Source organism: Lepidochelys olivacea (assembly GCF_965140295.1).
Source record: "Lepidochelys olivacea isolate rLepOli2 genome assembly, chromosome: 4".
Classification (NCBI taxonomy): Eukaryota; Metazoa; Chordata; order Testudines; family Cheloniidae; genus Lepidochelys; species Lepidochelys olivacea.
Window position 1 is genome coordinate 25,821,699 of NC_140414.1, and position 23,473 is coordinate 25,845,171.

At 42.3% G+C, this 23,473-nt stretch overlaps 1 protein-coding gene across 4 annotated transcripts in view; it reads left to right on the forward strand.

The window, feature by feature from the left end:
• The window catches only part of AFF1 (ALF transcription elongation factor 1), a 163,609-nt gene that overhangs the window by 95,195 nt on the left and 44,941 nt on the right, over positions 1-23,473 (forward strand). For 2 of the 4 annotated variants that reach the window (XM_084627188.1, XM_084627187.1), the window contains exons 5-6: positions 18,786-18,881; positions 22,811-22,897. In XM_084627188.1, the coding sequence (XP_084483314.1) occupies positions 18,786-18,881; positions 22,811-22,897 (183 nt within the window). The remainder of the gene's footprint in view (positions 1-18,785; positions 18,882-22,810; positions 22,898-23,473) is intronic. The other 2 variants (XM_084627190.1, XM_084627189.1) reach the window with 1 other exon arrangement.

A 23,473-nucleotide genomic window follows, 5' to 3' on the forward strand; every position in this document is an offset into this window, starting at 1 on the left:
ATGTTCACTGTGTTTGGCATAGGAGCAATGATCCCTTGTGTTTCACAGCCTTCCTTTTATATTTCCTCAGAGTATATATACCTCCAGTTTGCAGTCTTTCATTTTTTTTTTTTCCTTTCCCAACAGTGGGAAATGTTTATTGCCTACCATGCAGCAGACTGCTCTGGGATTATCTCTGAAATAAATCCAGTACAGAGACTTGATGTCCTTTCAGACAAAGAATGGATTAATGGTTTATTATATTCCTATGACTAGCTTGTTCTGAACCTGGTTCATAAAAAGCCTTCAAGTTTTCATATCTCTCTCTAGATTCCTTAAAATGTAAAGAATAAATTAGATAGGATATTTTTATCTGGGGTGTGGCAATTTCTCACTCGAGTGTCTTTGTCATGTGAGCAGTATGTATGAGGAAAACCATGAAATGTCCCTTAAAAACAGTAACATAGAAAACATAGGAAGTGCCATGGATCAGACATATGGTTCACCTAGTCCAGTATCCTGTCTCCAACAGAGTACCAGCTGCTTCAGAAAAAGGTAAAAGAAACCATGAAGAAAGCAGTTGTGGATAACACATGGAAAAGTTTCTTATTAGGTAGAGGTTGTCAGATGCCCACACACTAAACAAGACAAGAGTCCTGTACCATAAAAAACACCTTTTGGCCCCATTGCTGGGTTTTAATTATTCATAGGGCCCTACCAAATTCACGGTTCATTTTGGTCAATTTCACAGTCGTAAGATTTTTTTAAATTGTAAATTTCATGATTTCAGATATTTAAATTTGAAATTTCCCTGTGTTGTAACTTTTAAATTGTAAATTTCATGATTTCAGATATTTAAATTTGAAATTTCCCTGTGTTGTAACCCAAAAGGTGGTGGTGGGGGGTTTTGCAAGGTTATTGTGGTGGGGTCACAGTATTGCCACCCTCACTTCTGCTCTGCTGCTGGCGGCGGTGCTGCCTTTACAGCTAGCTAGCCGGAGAGCAGCGGCTGCTGGTCGGGAGCCCAGCTCTGAAGGCAGCACCGCCGCCAGCAGCAGGGCAGGAGTGAGGGTGGCATGGGGTGTTATTGCCACCCTTACTTCTGTGGTGTTGCCTTCAGAGCTGGACCCTTGGCCAGCAGCCGCCACTCTCTGGCCGCCCAGCTCTGAAGGCCGTAGCAGCAGGGCAGGAGTGAGGGTGGCATGGTATGGTATTGCCACCTTTACTTCTGTGCTGCTGCTGGCAGGGCGCTGCCTTCAGAGCTGGGTGCCTGGCCACCAGCAGCTACTGCTCTCCGGCCACACAGCTCTGAAGGCAGCGCTACATTAACATTGCAAACCCTACCCCCTCACCACCACCCTCCCCAATCTGTTTTGGGTCAGGACCCCCAGTTTGAGAAACGCTGGTTTTCCCCTGTGAAATCTGGTCTTTTGTGTACCTTTACCCTATAGTATACAGATTTCACAGGGGAGACCAGATTTCACGGTCTGTGACGCGTTTTTCACAGCCGTGAATTTGGTAGGGCCCTTATACATCATGCAGTCGTGTGGCATTATTTTAGCAAAGTTATTGTTCCTACAAGGAAGGAACCAAATCACCTCGCCATCCAATCAGGATCATTTCATCTTCTGGGAACTGTAGAAAAATAGGAACCTATTGGCCTGTAGCCCTGCTATTATTTTACATCTTTCCCTTACTGCATGATGAAGTTTCAAAAGTACCTAAGTAGCATTTTCAAAAGCATTTCATACAGCTAGCTCAAATTTAAAGCACCAGTTCACTTAAGCTAGAGATTTTGTGCCACAAGAGTTGGGTGAAGAAGTACTCAGGTTGTACCTTGAGCTACTGCTGCAGTGAAGACAAGCCCTCTGACAGCTAAAGCCCCTATTTTCAGAAGTGACTTTTGTCACTGAAGAGCCTAATTACCATTAACTTTCAATGAGAGTTAGGCTCCCAAGTGCCTGAGTCACTTCTGAAAATCTGATTTAGCCATCTAGGTCACTCTTAAGTTTTGCAACCCTGAGCAGAGCAATGCTTATATCTTTAAAAATCTGGGCCTAAGTCACTTTTGAAAACAGAAGTTCTTAAATTGTTGAAAATGTTTACTCCGTAATTTGAATTTTCTGACCTGTGGATTTATATTTACAATTATACTATTTTTACACTAATAAAATTTTTTTTAGGTAATTTAATGTTATACTTGATTTGTCCAATTAAAGTAAAATATGGGTGCATTTTGAAAGAGCCATTCATGTTAAAGACCCATATGTTAAATCCTATTTGGGAGGACCAAGTGATGTATATAACGTATCAAGCCACAGAATCATTCCTTCGAAATTCATTAAGGTGCAACAGCCCTTATGGCAGGGTCTCCACTTAAAATTTTTGATATAGTAATGTCGGCTACGGATGTGAATTTTTTTCTTATAATGAGGCTTTTATTCAGGGAACTGGCATAAATTATATCAACAAAAGCACACTTTTGCCCAGTGTAAGCTGCGTCTATAGCGAGAAGATTGGCTGGTATAGCTACACCTGTATAACAACACTGGCATACTTTTTCTATTTTAGATGAGGCCTTGATGTGCTTTGAAGCATTCTCGCAGTGGAACGACCGATATGAGAGAGTCTAGAAGGAAAGCAGAAGTTTCAGTACTGAAACTAGTGGTCTTAGGGCATGGCTACACTTGCAAATGTAGAGCACTTTGAGTTAAACCCGCCATCATAGAGAGCAGTAGAGAAAGGGCTGCAGTCTGTCCACACTGACTGCTACAAGTGCACTGGCGTGGCCACATTAGCAGCTCTTGCAACGGCCATAGAGAGCAATGCATTGTGGTAGCTAACCCAGCACGCAAGTGGCAGCAACGTGCTTTTCAAATGTGGGGTGGAGTGTGACAGGGAGTGTGTTGTGTGTATGTGGGGGGAGAGAGTGAGTTTTGGGGGGCTGAAAGCGTGTCAGCATTCTGTCTTGTAAGTTCAGACAGCAGCAGACCTCCCTGCCCCCCAGCCTTTCTCTCTCTCTTTCTCTCGTGCACACACGTGCGCACACAGCATTCCACAGTAATGGTTGCTTTGTCTCGGAGCAGATAAGCAGCTGGCTGTCAGAAACGGAGTTTTCAAAGGGCATATCTGCAGTCCTACAGCGAGTTCAAAACAATGACCAGAGTGGCCACTTGACTTAAAGAGATTATGGGATGTTTCCGGAGGCTGATCAGAGGGCAGTAATGCAACACCTCGTCCACACTGGCGCCGCGGCGCTCCAGTGGGGCTGCAGCAAACGTTATTCCACTCGCTGAGATGGAATACCAGCAACACTGTAGCCGCGGAGTCAGAGCACTCTATGTGCCTTGCCAGTGTGGACGGATAGTGAGCGAGTGTGCCCGGGGCTCCTTTATTTCGCTGTAACTCACAAGTGTAGCCAAGGCCTGAGTTCGCTGCTTTCTTGGAAACAGCGTTGGGTCTGACAACGCCTACGTCAAATGAAAAGTTGGTCTGTCATAAAGGGGTAGTGAAGATTCCTGTTACCTCAATCTGAGGAATTTTTTTAACCCTTTTTTATTCTTCCCAACTTCTGTCCCATTTTCACTGAGGAATGTGAAGGTTTCTGAATGTAAGAATCCAGAGGTTCCTTCTCATAGTCCTTTTAGGTCATGGGGGCTGTTCTGCATGGAGTTGAAAAGTTTTTGGGAGCAGCGATTTTTGGGAGGAGGGGAGGAAAGTTAACTTGAGTCACTGCAAAGAAGTGCCTTAAACATAGGAGAGATGAAGTGGTACACAGGTGAATAAGGTTTTTCTGCTCTGTGAAATCATGGCTTGAAATCTGTGGTCTGTGTCAGGAGCAACACTGACATATTTATAAGGGAAGGGCAGGAAGCATTGGGGATTAAGTAGCTAATGTGATTGTACAGTGTTTTGATCATAGAATGTGACATCTAAAAAGTGGTTATAATCTGTTTTTTTTAATTATTACAAGACTCTTTCGGCTTGACTCTAAGAGAAGAAAACTTCTTCCTTAGGATAGAAAGTTGGGGATGTGCATCCATAGAGCGAAGGGATATTTTAGTACCAAGACTTCTTATTAAAACAAAATAAACAATAAAACAAACCAACAAAACCACCACCCGCAACTTAATTTGTGAAATAAGAATTCTTGTCTGGAATTCTCAGATGTACGGTATTTAGTACAGGTTGTCATACACTTAATTTTCATATTAATCTATTTTATTTGGATTTCAGTTATAATTGGGTGAAGACCAATTAGAGACATAGGATTCACTTGAATATTAATCAGCTTTTGTTTTTTAAAAGAATCAGTTTATTTTTAGATTGAGCAAAATAATCCATCTCAGGGCTAGAAAAGCGTGTAAAATCTTTAACGAATGTTTGATTTCCTCTGGGCATTCATGCATAAACACTACAGTGCAACCATTGTTTACTGAACATTTAGATGTAAAATGCTTCAATTGTCGGGGTCATCTCATGTCAGCTTAAGAAAGCAAGAGTAGAACTCCATGGAAATAGTTTGATTTGCTTTCAAGCCCACGATGACTGCTGTGGCAGCAGGGAATTGCTCTGTCTTCTCTTGTGGGGATGGACTGCTGAGTTTACAATTAGCTCATCTATAAGACTGAATAGGAACAAGATAACTTTTAGCATTGTACGGTTGCTAATCAGTGGAATAACATCAAATGAACACTGCACTGTAGTATTTGAGAGCAGAGGAAGTAATAGGTAAACCTTCCATAGAATAGTTACAATGTTTTTTTTAATTTAAAAAAAAATAAAATATTTAAAGAAAATTCATGTGGACTTTGATGGAGCTGGTCAGGCTCATAGTTTAGGGCCAAAAATTATTCTTTTGTGTTCATTTTTTAGAGAAATGACTTTATAAATAATGTGTTTTTGATGTTTCGTTGAAATTTCGGTGTCAGCTTTTTTAATGGGGAGAAAAAAAGTTTAAACATTTTCTACAGTGTTGTTACTTCGATGCCTCAGCATTGCGCTTAGTGCCTGTAAACCAGAATGTGAAACCTTTTTATTTTCCAACTCTCTAGAAACGCAAAAGTGAAACTAATACCATGTACAGTGACAAACAGATTTTTTTTAATTCTTACTCTTGCACCAGCATGCTCGGAAATCAGGTCAGTCTCTGTGGTGGAGAAATTATTTTGCCCCCAGAAAGCGTCTTTCCAGTTGTTTACGCTGAAATCACCACTGTGATCTCTGAGCACCTCACAAAGCCTTTGTCAGAGCCTGAGTCCTACATATGGTTTCGTTTCCTCTTTCCACAAAGGTAGTGAGTTGATTTTTTTTTAATTGGTTTTGTGTTTTGGTTTTGCTTTTTTTGTGCTGCCTCCTCTTCTCACTCCCCTCCCCTTTCTTCTATCTTCCTTTTTGTGTGTTGGGGAAAAGCTATAAGTCAAAGTGAGTTTTATTCTTGGCTCTGAAAGCAGTGAGTCCGGTGTTAATTCCATAGTCTTGGGCTACTTCCTGAGAAAATTCAGTCTCCTTTCTTACAAATTTAAGCTTCACTGATGATGGGTTCCTGAATTTCCTATTATGAATCAATCATCTGGTATAAAGGGTCCTGTTGTCAGATAAAGATCTGTGGATTGTTGGTTTCAGTGGGAGTTAACCCTAATAAAACAACATATTTAATAAAAAATGGCCTTCAAAATCTTACGATTTTCCCAAGCCATTTATTAGGGATGCTGTCAGTTACTGCAGAGTTTGAAACTTAAGTAAATGGCTTCCTCAACGGTCAGACTAAATGATCAAACCAGTCCTGTCTTACCTTAAAATCAATTAAATCAAGTAAGTGTGTGTTTGGGGTTAATGCAAAAATCACATAGTTGAAGAGAGAATTAAAAAGTAAAGCCTTACACATGTGTTTAACTTTAAGTAGTCCCATTGAAGCCTGGTCCTTGTGAAGTCAATGGGAATGTTCACCTCCTTAAAGTTAAGCAAGTCTTTCCAAGGTCTGAGCCTGATTCCCTAGGGTCCTGATCCAAAGTCTATAGAAAGACTCCCATTGACTTAAGTTGGCTTTGGGTCAAATCCTATTTCATTATTTAAAAAATCACTTATTTTTGAATATTGTTTAACCTGGTATTGTTACAAGAAACACAAGATTTCTGTAACTGAAAGATACTACAGAGGGAAATGTCATCTTTTTTTCCACCCGTTTGCTTATTTTGTGCATTTGACAGATCTTTGTGTTTAGTAAGTTACTGTTTCCCCTGTGTAGTGGTCAGTTCTCCAGGGGTTCGTGGGGATCGTTCACACAAGAACAGGTGGGAGAGGCATTTTAAAAACAGGAAAATATGATGGTAAAACCTCAAGTTTATGGGGATGATCAAGAGTACGTATCATATCTGTATTTAACTCATTTTTAACAATTGATTAGATTTCAAGTTGAGTGCATGTCCATTAAGATTAAACTCTAATTTGCTCCCAAATCCCCAGGAAATGGCCCTGTGTTAGATGGTGTAAGAATACTTTACACAAGAGTAAGCATTGAAAAATGCTATTCCTTTTCAAATGGCCATTTAAAAATCTCTGCAGGACACTGTCTCGGACGGGTGGGTGCATGGCTTGGATGCAAGCTGAGGACTGAAGCTGCACAATCTGAGCTTTGGTTAATCAAACTGTGTAAGGTGCCCCAGGGTTATACTGTACTCTTCAGTGTGCTGTGGATTCTGGAACCCTGTAGCGCTGTGAAGAGGTGCCAGCTGGCTTCAAAGCTTGTGCTCCTAATCTGCGGCCCCTGTAAGAGTATGATTCTGGACCACTGAGGTCACAGAAAGCTTTGCCATTGACTTCAGAAGAAGTAAGATCCGTCCCTAAAACCAGAGACTGCCTTCACTTCTGCTGCTGCGCTCCTGGGTAGAGAAACCTGGAGCGTAAGCTTTCCAGAGTTGTCTGGCTTCCCCAGCCAGCTGAAACTATGTTTATCCAAAATGATTAGTGGTGCCAAAATGATTAGTGGTGCCTTAAATAACACATCAAACAGAATATCTATTTGTGCCTGTTAGAAGGGGGAGGTGCTGGTGAAACCTGTGGCAGGAAACAGAAATGTGGTTTTATGCTCCAGGGGGCTGTTGTGGGCAATCACTTTCACCAGCACCTCATGCACAGCGTGTTTGAGTCATCACCTTCTTTTGCTTTCAGTCTTTTTTTTTTTTTTCTTTTTCATTCAAACAATGCAGTAAACCCATGGCCTAGCTGGAAATACAGGAGCAGCAGCAGTGCCTTTGCAGGAGAAGGGAGTAGGTAGAGGAGACAAAAATATGGCCTAGGAGGAATTGTGGAAAGGTATTGGAGGACAAAGTGGGAGGGTTACCAATCTGGTTAAAGGAGAACCTGGGCACAAACCTATACACGCAACCATGCCAGCTAGCCTGGATTTAAAGCACCACAATCTTTGATCATTGTTTTGGAGGTAGTATCTGGAATAGGCAACACTCGGGTAAGAGCCTGGACTAACTCTGCAGGAAGATGTACTTTTTATGACCGCTGCTCCTCTTTTGGGGTTTGTCTGTATGGGGACATGCAGGAAAGATAAGGCAAATCAACTAAAGGTGTAACGTCAATGTGCATAAATGAAAGTGCATTAAATCCCTGTGTGGATAATCTCATTCAGTAGTAAAGTTTTAGTTTGCTATAACTTAACCTCTTCAGAGGAGCTACTGTGATCTAAGGCCACTAGACTCCTGAATAAAAGCATCCACACCAGGGTTTAAACATGCTTTCATTTATGCACATTGACTTCACTCCTTTAGTTGACTCTCCTTAACATTACTGAGTGTCCCTATATACACAGTGCTGTTGGTTTCTGGTATCTGGTCTCTAGAGCTTTCCCCAGGTTCCTCTGGGCTTTCATGCAAGTTCATATCCTCAGTAGGGACTGAAGCATGCAGAAGATAAGCTGACAGTAGTGGTCGAGCCTTCTGTTCCCCGTAGAGTTCCTGTCCGATTCTCCAAACTTCAGTGCTCCTCCTCCTCACTCTTTTTTACTCCCTTTCCCGACTGCAGGAAAGTCCCTTACTTCTTTTGATTCATTCAAAAGGTCACTGGTGAACTGTTGCAAATGGGATTGCATTTATGTGACTCTCCTTGGGTTGACAGACAAGGCTGCTTAGGGTTCAGTAAACGGTCATGTGTAATATTGGGTAAGAACATGCTAGACAAAACGCATGTGAATCTGGGGACATCTGACATGATCACATTGTTATTAGTTATTCTCTATCTATTGGTCTTGTTTTGTATTGGTAGCAAATCTGCACTGTTGAGATTAATAACAGAACTTTGCATAGGAAGAAAATCACCTAGCATTAGACGGATGCTGCTTCATGAATTGTTAAAGGAAAATGTTTTGTGCATAAAACAAATTCTTGGAGACCAGACCTGGAAGACCTTTTTTCCGTGAACTCTTGATAAAATAATAAATTTCCAGTGCCCCAAAAGCTCCACTATGAAAGAGATTTGATTTGGATGAAAAAATAGATCTGTTAAATTAACATTCTTTATCTGCAGCAACATTTAAGCCTCTTTCAAATATGCCAACAAAGGCCATCCATGTTGACAGCCTGCCGATAGGACAGTGTGTACTTTGGTTATAAATGTACATAAATTATTGTTGCCAGAAATAAATTCATGTGACCTTCCTGTTCGCTTTTACATACATCATCCATAATGGAAGCATAGAAATTACTCACTGTTTGAGTTTAGCAGCAGTAAAAACCTAAAGTAACTTAGTCTTACCCTTGAAAAGAGAGGGTGGCCATGAGCCATATTTTAGCCCTGTGTGGGCCAAAGACATCCATGATCTATTTCATAAAAAAGAAAAAAACATCTTAACCTTTTAGAAAGCATCTGTTCAGGTTCTTATTACTGGTGCCCATCACCATAAGAGTGCCTCTCTCTCTATCAATCAGAATATAAAATTTGGGCCTAACCAGGCCAACTCCTGTTAGATGTTTTAACAATCTTCTACTATACATTGCAGAACATTACCACATCCAGTAACAAGAGTAACGGGGTTCCTAGAATGTATCTTGTTTTACCCCAGTATATTTCTGGATTCAATTGTGGACTAGTTTATTTTAACAAAATGCAGAAAAAATACATTCTAGTAATGTTAAGAGGAAAGAGTTTAAATCCCCCAGAATACAGGTAATAGACTGTAGTTGAGGATAGGATGCCGTGCTGTCCTCAGCTTGCCTTGCTGTATGCAGATAATAAAACTCCTATAATATGCAAGGTCTTCCCCAGCTCTGAAGCCTTTGCTGTAGTAACTAGACACATACAGGTGAATTGAGGACAGTGCAGCAGCCTTGAGCTTAATTTTCCTTTGTTTTGTGGTTTTCAAATAAGTCCTGCCTGTAAACACAGTTTTGTTGTTGTATTTACAATTGGGCTTCATAACATTCAAGTGGCAAAAGCCAGGGCACTTAACCTTTTTGTTTTTGTTTTGTGTTTTAAAAAAGCACCAATTTATTCAATAGAAAACAGCTGAGATTAATCTGACTTTTTTAAAATAACACTACCTTCTAGTGCGTATAGATTACCTTGCGCCTTAATAGTTCTTTAGTGACAAAGGTCATAACCAGTAACCAAACAAAATTAGCAGTGCAGCCAATGGGCTAGAATGCATGGGTTGAAGGCTCAATCTCTAGTGCCTGCTTGCATTCCTTGAACTTTTCAGGATGCTCTCTTCACGTTAAGTCCATCTGAAGTTAAACATGGTATAGTTCTTACTTATAGTATTCTTAGTTCTTACATTGATATATTTTCTTTTTAGAAGCTATACACATACACATCCGAATGTCCTTTTGATTGAAAAATGTCAGAATATTTGCTCAAATATCAAATTCTTATTAAAAAAAATCTACAATTCTGCAACTACTCAAGCCAATATTCAGCTCTACCCTGTACGATCAATATCGAGAAACTGGCTGTCTGTTCTGTACAGGATATCACCAAGGAAGTTCTAAACAGAATGTGACAGTAGTAGGCGTGCAGATAAGCAGCGGTGTGGAAAGTAGTGCTGCAGGAATGAACAGAAAGGTCCGTAACACCTTAATGCTTTCGTGAAAGGCAGTTCACTTCCATTCCAGTTAGTATCCGCATCTGAATCTGCTTTACAGATCTCTGCACAATCGGTATGCCGTTCTTGCTGCCAACTCTAAAAGTGCTCATTTGCTTAATCAACGACACCCTGTGATTGGTGAAGTCATGTACGGCCAGTTTTGTCTTGAGAACAATTTTGTTGACAGCAAATGCTCTAAACTACTGTGTATGTTGCACACCTTGCAAGGAATCCAGTTAAAAGATGTATGGGTGCGTGGAGAGGGGGAGAAAAGGAACCTCTTCATATATGTGAAGCATATGGCTTTTTTTTTTTTAAATGTAGCAACTGTCTTGTTTTAGGGTGTGCAGGAGATGGAGGAGGACAAGGTGTATGTCACAGTTTGTGTCATATCTCACAAAAGTGTAGACATTTTCCAGTTGTGTCTGCTAATGATTTAATAGTAAGAGATCTTCTAGCTATGAAAAAAATTATTAGTATTAGAAATTAAGCTTACAATGAATACCTCCTAATTTGGCACCAGTTATGTATTAGCCATTGCACCTTCTGAATATATTTCATTTTATTAGTTTAATTCCAGATTGAGTATTGTAATACTTTCTTTCCTGGATCTGGAGACTTCTCACAATATAAATTTAATCTTTCTAAAATATATTTCGTATCTCCTGGCAAAGTATGTATTTTTCTTTTTTCCTGTTTTATGCCTACACCTGCTTTAATGGGAAGAATTAAAATACAACAGTATTCCACGGCAATGGTCCAGTACAGTTCACAATAGTGTAATCATACTGTTTTGGACCATAATTGTAGAATATTGTGGTGCTTTCTGTTACATAAGGAATGTAACACTTAAATGTACACCAGAGGGGTTTGGATTAAGAATTCCCCAATCCCTCAAAACCAGGCCACTTTCTTTTTTCTTTTTTCTTTTTCTTTTTCTTTTTCTTTTTCATTTTTTTTTTTTACCCGAAATATGGATTGAGGTGCCCAACTTTAGGTTCCGAAGCTTGGAAAATTTTGGTTGCATTTTGTTACAGTTTAAAAAGTAACAGTTTAAAAAGCTCTTGGAATTCTGAGTGAATGTGAGAGAATGGGACCTCAGACATCTCTTCCATTTATTGAATAGTATGACAGACTTTGGGTTGTCATGCTGTTAAGTCTTTCTCTCTCCCCCACCAGCCTCCAAAGCAGCAGCACTATTCCTATTGCCATGACCTTCCAGCTGTGGTAGGTCAATACAAAAGGGTCTCCTCAGGCCAGATGAACTGAAGTTGTATCTTCCTCTTCATTACTCCCTGTGCTGGTTACTGAACCGTTACTGGTTGCCAGATGAACTTTTGATCAGATACAGCACGTCATTTGTGCACCAGATAGCACTGTACCATAGCTGACTATCAGTACCTCGATCCTTCTCATTCTGGCCTCCTCCCGACCCTCTTCAAAATGCCCAGCAGAGTTGTGCAAGGTGTGAGACACCAGCAACCTTTATGGTCATTTAAGGCACATGGACTTGGTTACCAAGTTGAATCTGCGGCCTTTGCCACATAATCACTGTCCTCTGTCAAGTAGGACTGTGCAGAATTTATTTTAACATACTTTCTTAAATTAGGAACTCCCTCTCTCCCCCAACACGTATTCCTGCCCTGGATTGGTGAAGTCTGTTTTAGAGGAAGACTATTAAACATCTGTCTTCTGCTTCCCTGTTTGTCTGTGATGGTTTTTTAACTCTACATACGGGGAAATGCTTGAAGGTATATTGGGCTTGATCGTGCAAACCACTGAGCATTGTTTCTGATCCAGCAAAGCATTTCAGCATTTTTAAGTGTGTGAGTGCTACTATTGATTTCGATTACTCGTGTGCTGAAGTACATTGGATTAAGCCCATCAGTAGCATTATTTTGTTTGGCTTTTAACACACAAAGCCAAATCCTTTCCAGTATTTGTTATTTCTCTCTGCCCGTGAAGAGAGAAACACTTCCCTAAAAGCACCCACAACCACCATCAAATAGAGTACTGAATAAAGGGACTGCTGTACAGGAGCATTTTATTAGTCCATGTAGTCCATCATTCAGGTTCTGCCATTAGCCAGCACCTTGTGCTTTAGAGAAAAGCAAAATGCCCATACTGCACCTAGATAGTGGTGCAATAATTATTTTTTTCTTGTCCCTACTCCTAAAGGTTAACTTATGCCCCCATGAAGCATGAGAACTATTAGTCCTTGTAATAGTATTCTAATTACTGTAACTGCAGATACCACTTTCATAGATGCACATTTTTAAATCTTACGATGCGAGTCTGTAGTATCTTTTTTTCCCTCCTTGTTTCATGGAAAATGAATATTGTCACATTGTCTGGAGTGGCTCACAACTGAGAACCGTTACCTCAGAGCAGACGATCAGAAAACAGGGAAGATACCTCAAACTGGTGGTGTGTTCTATCATTAGATTTCACCCAGCAGGTACCAGATGTGAACTCCTGGATCACTATAGCAGTCTTACCATGCAGTCACATACAGTCCCCTTAGATCAGGGGTTCTCAAACTGGGGGTCAGGACCGCTCAGAGAGTTGCAAGGTTATTTCATGGGGGGGGGCAGCCTCCACCCCAAACCCCGCTTTGCCTCCAGCATTTATAATGTTAAATATATAAAAAAGAGTTTTTAATTTCTAAGGGGAGTTGCACGCAGAGGCTTGCTAAGTGAAAGGGGTCACCAGCACAAAAGTTTGAGAACTGCTGCCTTAGATGCTACATTCTATCTTGTCACCCAGACAAACTGGACTTAGTGATTAAATGGTCCCTTACACCAAAGATCACATCACATTCAGGTTGCTTCCAGTCCCCAGACATCAGTCACTTACCCAGATCAATTGGTACTCTAGGTCTTACACTAAAGACAACACTGGTAGCCAATTCTATGGTAAACTAAATAAAGGTTTATTAGCTAAGAAAAGGAAACGAGAGTTATTGAGATGTTAAAGCAGATAAAATATATGTACAGGTGAGTCACAGTCTGTAGTCGCAAATGGTAGCAGAGATGTAGTAATCTGCCAGTTTCCCTAACGTCTCTCAGGGCTACCCAGAATAACTCTGGGGAACTCCTTCTCATCATGAGCTGATGACTTGGTCTGCCAGCATCACACATATGCTTTCTGGATGCTTTTAAATGTACTCTGCCAGTAGGCACCATGTCTATGGTTTCGTGCATGTAACTAAGATGGGTAGGGGTGGGGGTGGTAATATGGTTCTCTGTGGAGTCTGCATCATTCCCTAAATGAAATTTAGTATGAACGTGTCATGAAGAAATCCTAGCTGGAGTGTGTACAAATGGCAGTGTCAGCCAGAAAATATGCATGGTGTTAAATCTAGTTTTCCTTAGAGTAAATGTTTACAGTATTCTCTCTAAAGGCTGTAAAACTGCGCAAAGGGATAGAAAACAACATATCCTATTTAATGTTCTGAACCCACAATTGTTCAATAGAGCTGCTTTATGATTTTTTTTCTTTGTTGTACTTCAGGGTTTGGGATTTTTTAACTCTCTTCTTTGGACAACAATTATTTTTTTCCCCCAACTCCTCTCCTCTCTACAGAACTGGCAAGGAACATGCTTGCTTCTGGGTAATAAAGGTGGTTTAATGTTAGAAAACATGTTGAAACAAAGCAGAGATTTACATTCTTCATTCTGAGTAATATTCTCTCCACCTACATAAAGCCCAGAAATTCAAGTTCTATATGGCTGGGGTGTGAAAAGGTTAGGGAGGGGAACTCATGGCTGTTCAGTTACCACAGTGATGGGCGCAGGAGAACACCCAGAAAAAATGAAACTCTCACACACGTGCACCTCTCTTCTCCCTCCCCACCCCCAGCCCCCAACCCATGGCCTGACAGCCCCTTGACATTGCAATTCCATTGCTTCTGGGCTGAAATAGCATTTGTAGCCCCTCTGTGCTGGTTGTACAGGACACTGGGGTCCCTGGGTCCTAATAAGTGCAGATCCGCTGCCCCTTCGTGGGCCCACAAATTCATCTTCTGTTCAGACCCTGCCGAGGCTGATTCGGAGAGATCGGTTCTGCGCTGTGTAGGAGGTATTAAGACGCTCCCACATGGTCGTTTAGCTAGCTGACCCCTTACACCCCACAGAGGATCAGCATGAAAATAATGCAGAAATCCTGGTGCTGACCCACAGCACCAGGGGAGAATCTGGTTCTCAAAACCAAATTGTAACTTCAAGTGGCTCTGTCATAAATTTTTTTTTGGCACTGGAAATAAATATCCATTTTTACTTGGGACAGTTTGTGACTGAACCCTGTAAAGTAAACATTTTGATGTGTATCTGATTCAGATGGTGCCAGTCCATTCATTGGCAACAGTTCTCTTTGCCACCTGCACATTTATTGGTGGTGATGTGTCCTTCAGTTTTTTCTGTCACAGGGCAACATATCAGAGTACAAATATTAACCTAAAAATTTCTCAGGAACACAGGTTTGACTTTTCTCTTTACGGAGAGGGGGGGTTGGTGATAGGGAAGGGAGATTCTCCTGTAGTGGGATCTAGTTCCTCATTACTGTAGATATTTTACATTTGAATTGATCTGTTAGCGTAAGAGTAAAAGCAGATCGATATCCCCAGAATTGCTTGTGCTTCTTACGGTCATGGCTGTAGTCAAATGTGACATATCTTAGAAGACACAAGTAAGATCCCCTTGCAATAAAGTATAGTAGAGAAAACAGTGCTGTGCTGTCACTGCCCAGTGCTGAAGTGTTTTTTCGGGGCTATGGGTATTTCAGCTGTGTGTTCTTTACTGTACCGGGAGAAGGTATCTCCTGTCTCTTGCTAGCCTGTGAGCACCGTGCTGTACAGTCAGCCGGCAGTCATGAGCGTACAGAATCACACTGAATCCTCCTGATGATTTCACAGTAAGGAGTTGCGGTATAGAAAACTGAACCAAGCTCAGAAACTCCACTTCAGCAGGTCTGCACTGAGTGAGTCAAGGGGCGTGAACTCTCAGACAGGGAGAGAAGAGAACTGACCCTGGTTGGTTTCCTCCTGCCTCAGTTAACAGTGTTCCACTTTTGCCACCAAATAACCCCTAAATACAGTGAGATCCTGTATCAGAAAAGTGAACTTGATTTTCAGTTACTATATTATAAAGGCCAAGGGACTTTGATACTTGAGCCAGGCTGTGGACCTAATTCCTTGTCTATCCACTATTTCGAGAACCTTTTTAATCCCTTCTGTAACTAGTCCTCTCAGGTGCTGCATGCTGTACAGCAGCAGTTCTCAAACTGTGGGTCGCAATCCCATTTTAATGCGGTCGCCAGGGCTGGCTTAGACTTGCTCGTGTCCAGGGTTGGAGCCTGAGCTCCACCACCTGGGGCCAAAGCCAAAGCCAGAGGGCTGAAGCCCTGAGCAGCAGAGCTCAGATTACAGGCCCCTGCCTGGGGCTGAAGCCGTTGGTTTTCGGCTGTGGACCATCCCCCGCCTGGGGCAGTGGGGCCCGGGCTTTGGCTTTGCCTCCCCACCTGGGGCTCGGGCAGGCTCAGGCTTCAGTCCCCCCTCTTGGGGTCGTGTAGTAATTTTTGTTGTCAGAAGGGGGTCACGGCGCAATGAAACGTGAGACCCCCCTGCTGTACCAGAATGTTTTCAGAAGAGTCTTTTTCTCAGGTGAGACTGTTGCATTTCAGTGTGAGGACATGCATGTTTTTAGAGCTCGTGGGGCGTTGGCCAGTTGCGACACTGGGACCTAAGGGCTTGTCCTCACTTAAAATGCTGCAGCAGAGGCAAAGATGCTACCTGTACTGGCAGGAGGGGTTCTCCCATCCACATAGGTACTCCACCTCCCTGAGAGGTGGTAGGTATGTTTTCGGGAGAAGCTGTCCTGTCGACATAGCAGTGTCTGCACAGGGAGTTATGTCGGTGTCACTGCATCGCTCAAGGGTGTGCATTTTCTACACCCCCCGTGCCACGTAGTTATACCGACCTAGGTTGCTAGAGTAGACCAAACCTTAGTTAGACTGTTGGACTACAGGTTACAATTGCTGACATTAAAAAGAAGGGAAGAGCTCCTTTGTGCAATGTGAGCTGTGATATGTTTATATCTCCACCACAGTAATGCAAGAGTTTTTTGCTTCTTTTTTTGTCTCTTGAATGAATGAACGAACACACACACACACTCAGATCTCAGTGATGTCTCATCTGGGTAACTCATTTAACCCAGAGGAGTGACTTTTGGTGTAAGAAAGATCAGAATCAAACCCATGACATTCGTTTTGCGGAGAAAAGGTAGAATTTCCAGTACATGAGTGTAGACATATTGCTAGCTTTTACAGGGATGAGGAGGAAATATACTCATTTGTTTAGCATGCTAGGAAAAGGAATGTGTCTGCTCTTGCCTCTTCCACATGTGAACAGTGAGACACATGGAAAACACCTGTGGCAGGTTAGAGTGACCTACTAGTGACAGCACTGAGGACCCTTGTTTGCCAGCTTTGCTGTTTTTATTGCAGGTAACTGTGGAGGTCTGGTCAAGAGCTGCAGCTTTCTGACCTCATTTAGTTAATGCTAGAGAATCCTTCTCCCTAGCCTCCTCCCTTCCATAATTACATTGACAGTGAGATGTTTTGGTTTGATCCCCATGCTCTCAATGAAGGATAAAAAGTTGGTTTTAACCACAAGTTGGTGATTGCAGCTGCTCGACAAATGGAGCTTATTAAATTATTTCCTGATTTCATTTATTTATTTATTTTTGGGCTAAGGCTGATGCTAGTCAGGTATGAGGCGGTATGTATAAAAGATGCCTTTTGCTACTAGGATAGAAAATAGTCAATGAGAAACACACACACAAATCAGAAAGGCTTGTTCTCCCTGGCCAGACGTCAGGTGGATACTTTGAAGCAGTGTTCTGTCCTGTCAGTTGACATTTTTCAGTCTTTGCTGTTCTTGGTGCTGGAATGAGAGGGCCTCCTATTAATTTTTTGCCACTGAGCATCCCCTTGTGCAGTAGACCATAACCATATGCCCCTGTGCATCAGCTGGCTGAGTTGGTACCTTCTATATCTGTGTGCTTGAGAGGTCTGAGGTATTGTCTTCCTCTTGCCTCCCTGGCTGCATCCACATTTAGGGCAGGTCTACGCTTAAAATGCTGCCCCAGTGCAGTGGTGCCTCTGCAGCGCTTCAGTGAAGACGTTACTACGCGGACGGGACAGCTTCTCCCATCAGCGTGGTTAATCCACCTCCGTGAGAAGCGGTAGCTATCTCGCCGGGAAAAGCTCGCCCATCAACGTAGCGCTGTCTACGCTGGGAGTTAGATCAGTATAACTGCGTTGGTTGCTCAGGGGGGTGGATTTTTCAGACCCCTGAATAAGGTAGTTCTACTGATGTAAGTTTATAGTGTAGATCTGGCCTGAGTGTTGTGGATACTACTAGGTGGTTTTGTTACTCATTGTGCTCTGTGTATATCCAACGGGATATTTAAAACAAACTAATTTCTCTGCACAAGCTATAACGTCTGCTCTGTGCTATATCATTGGCAAATGTTAGTGACTCTGCCCCAGATCTCCATTCACACCTGTGGGCAGTCCATGGTTTTAGGCACAGAGCCTGAGGCTCTGCCCTTCTGCTGTAACCCTCTTCCCCACTTCGTTGTAGTGGCAGGAGGCACTCACCACTCCTTGAGGTGTGCAGAGGCAACAGCATGGGGCCTTCCTTCCCACAGAAGTAGCAGGAGTCCCCCTCACCTCCAGAGAGGCAGGGGGACCCATGCTACTTACCTCAGCTTCTGGGACCTGGCTCCTTGGGTGGGCCAGGTCCACTGCACTCTCCTCCTGCCACACACAGCGTCCTCTGCTGGAGTGGTTTTGAGAGGACCCCCACCCCAGAGCAGTGGAACTTGGAGTTAACACACCTTGAGATGCATGGGGCTGCCCATCCCGCATCTCCCTCTCGCCCCAGAGCGGCTGTTTCAGGCTGTCTGCAGACTGTGGCAGACGTCACTACATCAGTTACACTTGGGTAATATTGTCACGCTTTTCATCACAACTATAGGAGCTAGAAACTGTCTTTTACATGAAAGCTCAGAGTCTGATGTAATCACATGACTCAAGGAGCTGGGGCTTTCGGCATTGACCTGTGTTGTCTGTGCATTAACCCAGCTCTGTCTCTACTTCTCAGTCTGGTGTTTCTTCTAGCTATTTTCTGACACTACCTGGCAGGTCTGGGTGCACTTGGTTTGGTAAAGGTAACGAAGCAGGTCATGAAGCTGGGGGGAGAGGGACACCCTGTTGGTCAAGTAAGTCAAGTGTCTCCAATAAATGAGCTTGGTTTTCTTCTCTGTATGTAGTTTATCACAAAAAAAAGGTTAATGCAAAGCTAACGCTCAGAAGTGAAGACATGAACGTGAGCCGGAAACACAGCTGAGGTTGAATGAGCACATGATAGGATCCAACAGATGCTTCTGTTTATGGATAGAAGCCTCACCTTTCTTCGCCCCACCCCAATCCTCGTTCCCTTCAGCAAGGACCTGAAAGCCCCAGCTTTGTAAGAGCACTCCTAGTATTAATAACCTCTATTTTGGGGGCACATCTTTAGTTTAATCAACGTTTTATTTACTAGCTTCCACAAAATTTATAGTATCTGATCAGTAAATGCCTTTGTTCATCTTTGATTTCAGATGAAGTGTTCATGTGAATTAATGGAAGTCTCTCTCTCTCTCTCACATTTTAGCAAACCTTCCCCAATGAAGTCCATTGCGTTGAAGAAATTTTGAAGGTGAGCGCACCACTGCAACTCTTCAGTTGCTTAAAGACAGATACTTGTGTAGTGAGTCTCTTTTCACTTTCCTATTAAAAGGCAAAATTGGGAGAAATTGTATTGTGCTTCTTTTGTGTCAGACCACAATGCAACTACCAGGATTGTTTCGTTGTGCATCCTACAGAATCTAAAAGTAATGCCTCTGATAAAATACAGAAGATGGCTTACAAGCAACATAGAATAAATACTATGGAACCAACCCAATCTGCATCTTAATTAGATGGTTGCTGTTTTTGAATGCAAAGCCTGCTTTTCCCAGAGATGTTGAACTCATCAGTGCTTTCAGTTCCTGCTGGCTGAGAGAATGAAACGAAGGGTATGTCTTCACTAGCAATGTTAAAGCGCTGCTCCGGCCTGTGTAGTCACGGCCCCAGCGTTGGGAGAGAGCACACGGGAAGGAGCAACCAGTGCTGGTGTACTGTCTACGCTGCCACGTTACAACGCCGAAACTTGCAGTGCTCAAGGGTTGTTGTGTTTTGTACACTCCTGAGCAAGAAAGTTTCAGTACTGTAAAGTGACAGTGTACACAAGGCCTTAGAGACTGGAGATCTCACCTCTGCAGATCAATGCAGAACGCTGCCATTCAGCCAGTTGACATTCATGGTAGTTAAGGGTCTGCTCTTGCAAAGCTAGTCCAGAAGCCTGGCATTCCTGCATTTGGTTCAACGAACTTCTAGTAGGGTTATCACATAAGATGATGGTCTATTTCATAAGAAGTGGTAGAAAATACAAACAGTAGGTGGCTTAAGTGGTAGCATCTTCCTGCCTATTGTGTGAAAATGTATTTGTTTCAGAAGCTAGTCAAGTTAATTTTGAAAAGGCACTTCAAGGATTTTAAACCCTGGTCCAATGCTCTGTATCTCATCAGGGATGCATATTTCTACCACTCGTTTCCCTCAATGTTGCTTCAAAGAGTCAATATTCTGACCTGTCAGTCATAACCAGAATATGTAATGAGGGCACTGTTTCATTTTGAGACATGATCCTACAAAAACTTACTACCAGGTGCAATATTTGTTACCATTGCGTAAGTGCTACCCTTTCCCCTCACATTTTAGGAAATACACTGCTTTCCTGTGTGATAACAGATTCTGATTAGTATTAATACTGTAGTGCCCAAAGGAACCAATCATGATTAGGAACCCAAAGTGTTAGGCATTGCACAAATATATGGAGACGTGGTCCATGCCCCAAAGAGCTTGTAATCTAATTTTGAAACAAGTTGCAGCAAGTGAATGCAACAAACCTCTGAGGATAGGATAAGAAGCAATGCGCTAAAATTGCAGCAAGGGCGGTTTAGGTTGGACATTAGGAAAAACTTCCTAACTGTCAGGGTGGTTAATAAATTGGGTGGAATAAACTGTCAGGGTGGAATAAATTGCCTTGGGGGGTTGTGGAGTCTCCATCATTGGAGATTTTTAAGAGCAGGTTAGACAAACACCTGTCAGGAATGGTCTAGATAATACTTAGTCCTGCCATGAGTGCAGGGGACTGGACTAGATGAGCTTTTGACAGGTCCCTTCCACTCTGGTGATTCTATGAAACAATAGGAGTGAAGAGAGAAAGAGGACTAAGGTAATGATGATTTGATCACACATTTACTTAGAGTAGCTGTGATAAGAGGCTCATAAAGATGATGATAAGGTCTATAAAATACTCCGCCCGCAGCTCATGCGTAGAAATCTCACTTGACCACCTTAATGGATGTTTGTAGAGTCAAATATAACAATGTGGACTTTTTAAATGTAAATCTCTTCTGCACATTAAAATCCTTCTTTGAAATGTGATTTGGTTGGGAAGCTAGAGATGTTTCTCTACCATGTTGCTCCTGGTAGAGAAGATTGCGTCAGACTGTGGTACAAAGAGGAACACTTATGCACAAATAATTTACCTGTTAATTTGTGTAAACTCTTTGTTAAACTGCAGATGTTTCCGTTCGCAGTGATCTTTCTGCCATGCTAATTTCATTCGGTCATTTCTGCCTCCAGTGAAGTCAGTGCCTGGCTTTATACTCTTTTTCCGTGAGGAACAACTGTGATGACACCAATTCAGAACGATGAGCTTAAGGCTGAGTAAAGAGGAGAATATGGACTGGGGAATAAGGGAAATTCTTGTTCGTTAAACGCAAAAGTGTCTGTTGGAACATGAGATAAGAAATACTACTGGGATGAGAAGGAGGAAATGACCAGTCCTATGGATTTATGTTTAGACCTTGGAATGAGTACTGTCTAGAGCAGTGCTTCTCAAGCTATCTGGTGTGGGGGACTGGCATTTTTTTTCCAATGTGCGCGCAGACCGGCAGTCGATGCCTCTGGTCTGCGGACCACCACTTTGAGTAGCACTGGTGGAGAAGGTTCTAAGAGCTAAGGGACAGGAGCTAAGTAAGTGCCATTTTTTCTGGATGTAACCAGGGTCTTCTAATTTCTTGAACCCCAATGTTCCCTGAGGCCTTGTCTAGATGAGGCTGCAACTCAGCGAGCTGAGCATGTGTTAAAGGCAGAGCCTTGTCTACACTAGACTTTTTCAGACACATAAGTTAGAACAGTAGCTAATGTTTTCTAACAACACACTTTTAAAATCCTAGGTTAGACAAGGCCTGAGTGCCACAAGAGGCATTATTCATTCTCTACCTTACGCCCTACCAATTCCAGTTGCTTCTGTACCCTGCTGCTTCTCAGGCTAGGAACAAGCACCAGAAGATGGCACCTAGCAATGGTGGGAGGAGGGGAATATCTGGAATGCAGGTGAGAAGGGAAGAGGGATTTCTGAAGAGCTAGAATTGCATCAGGATTGTTTCCCTCCTTGAGTCTGGACCCAATCCTCCTGGGTTCAGCTTGCCTGTCAGTTATACTGGTCCCCAGTGGTGACAGGAAAATCCTTGAAACTGGCCAGTTTTTAAAGCGTTTTGAATAGCTCCGTCGCTCAGTCTTTAAATTGAGACTGCCTTTATTCCTAAAAGCAGGGGTAGTCAGTTTAATTTTTTTTTTTCAAGGTCCAGATTTCTTGGTCAAGGTATAGTCAAGGTCCAGACTCTAGAGAAACACACTGTGATGTGTGTTTTCACACTGCGATGATGATGATAAGTAAATAAACAGATTTGGCGGTTCATTAAAAAGTGTCTGGTGGTCTAGATTTTGCCCACGGTCCACCTATTGACTACCCCTGTCTAAAAGGGAGGTGCTTGTACACCCACAAGTTGTTGGGCCCATTACAGTAATTATTGGGTGAAATTCTATGGCCCATGTTATGCAGGAGATCAGACAGGTGATCATAGTTCTCCATTCTGGCATTAAAATGTATTAATCTCAGGATAACCGGCTTCTGAAGGATTAAGTCATACCACAGGTACCCGGAGCAGTGAATGCTCAGTTTTTAATGGTGCCAATGGAGGCAGTTTCAGCTCCAAATCTGAGTGGGTTGCTTAAAAGCAGATAGTAAGAGAAGATTAGTTGCAGCCAGAGTTCGCTGGTTGACCCCCTGGTATTATGAAAAGCCTTCTAAAATGGCATCAGTTATTTATCCATTGTGTCTCCATCAGTGACTGTGATGACTTTCATAATAGGCAAGTCCTGCACTTTGAAAGCCAAAGAGCTTGCATTAAGTTTTTATTTGCATCTGCCTTTATTACTTCTAATAGCTGGAATGTATTAGGCCCCAATCCTGCAAACACTTAGACATATACTTAACTCTACAGACTTCAGTGGGACTGCTCCCATGTGTAAGTGTTTGCAAGTTAGGGGCCATAGCTTTGTATTGAGAATGACCAGAATGTAAATTTCACAGGAAATGTTCTCTAAATAATTTTCTAGCTATAAGCAGGCCCATCAGGGACTTTTCAGTGTATTAATAGGAATGGTGTAGAACTTCTCCTGGGTATCAGTAGTTTAAAAAAACCAAAACATTTAATATCTATCCTTTTTCTTTTAATTCTTTTCTAGGAAATGACCCACTCATGGCCACCTCCCTTGACAGCTATCCATACGCCTAGCACAGCTGAGCCTTCAAAATTTCCTTTTCCAATAAAGGTAAAAAACGAACAATCTCCCCTCCTCCCCACGTACTTTTTAATGTGTAAGGTCTGGTCTACGTTTAAAACTTAGGTTGACATAACGGTGATGCTCGGGGGTGTGAAAAATCCATCTACCCCAGTGTAGATGTAACTAGGTCAATAGAAGAATGCTTCTGTTGACCTAGGTACCTTCATTTGGGGAGGTGGAGTTTCTACAGTGATGGAAAAACTCCTTTTGTTGGGTTTCTTTGCGTCTGCAGTCTGGGGTTACAATGCTGTAGCGATAGTGCCCATTGTGCAGACATGACCTAAGAATAAGCTTTCGACTGGGATACGTTTTCACCTGAGGTCATCTCTTTCAGTACAGCAGTTGGCTGTTAGATTTTGTTTTTATTTAGAAAACGCAGATATGAAATGAAAGCAGGATGGATTTTAAATATAAAGTCACTCTACCTTATTTTAAACCCATCTTTTTGGATCAAAATTAGGTTAGCTTTTGCTTCTGAGTAATTAGGTTTATTTGGGCTACAAACTTCTTGTATGTGTCCAGCTGTAATCCTCTCCTACCTTTTTTATTTTACACTGAAGTCTC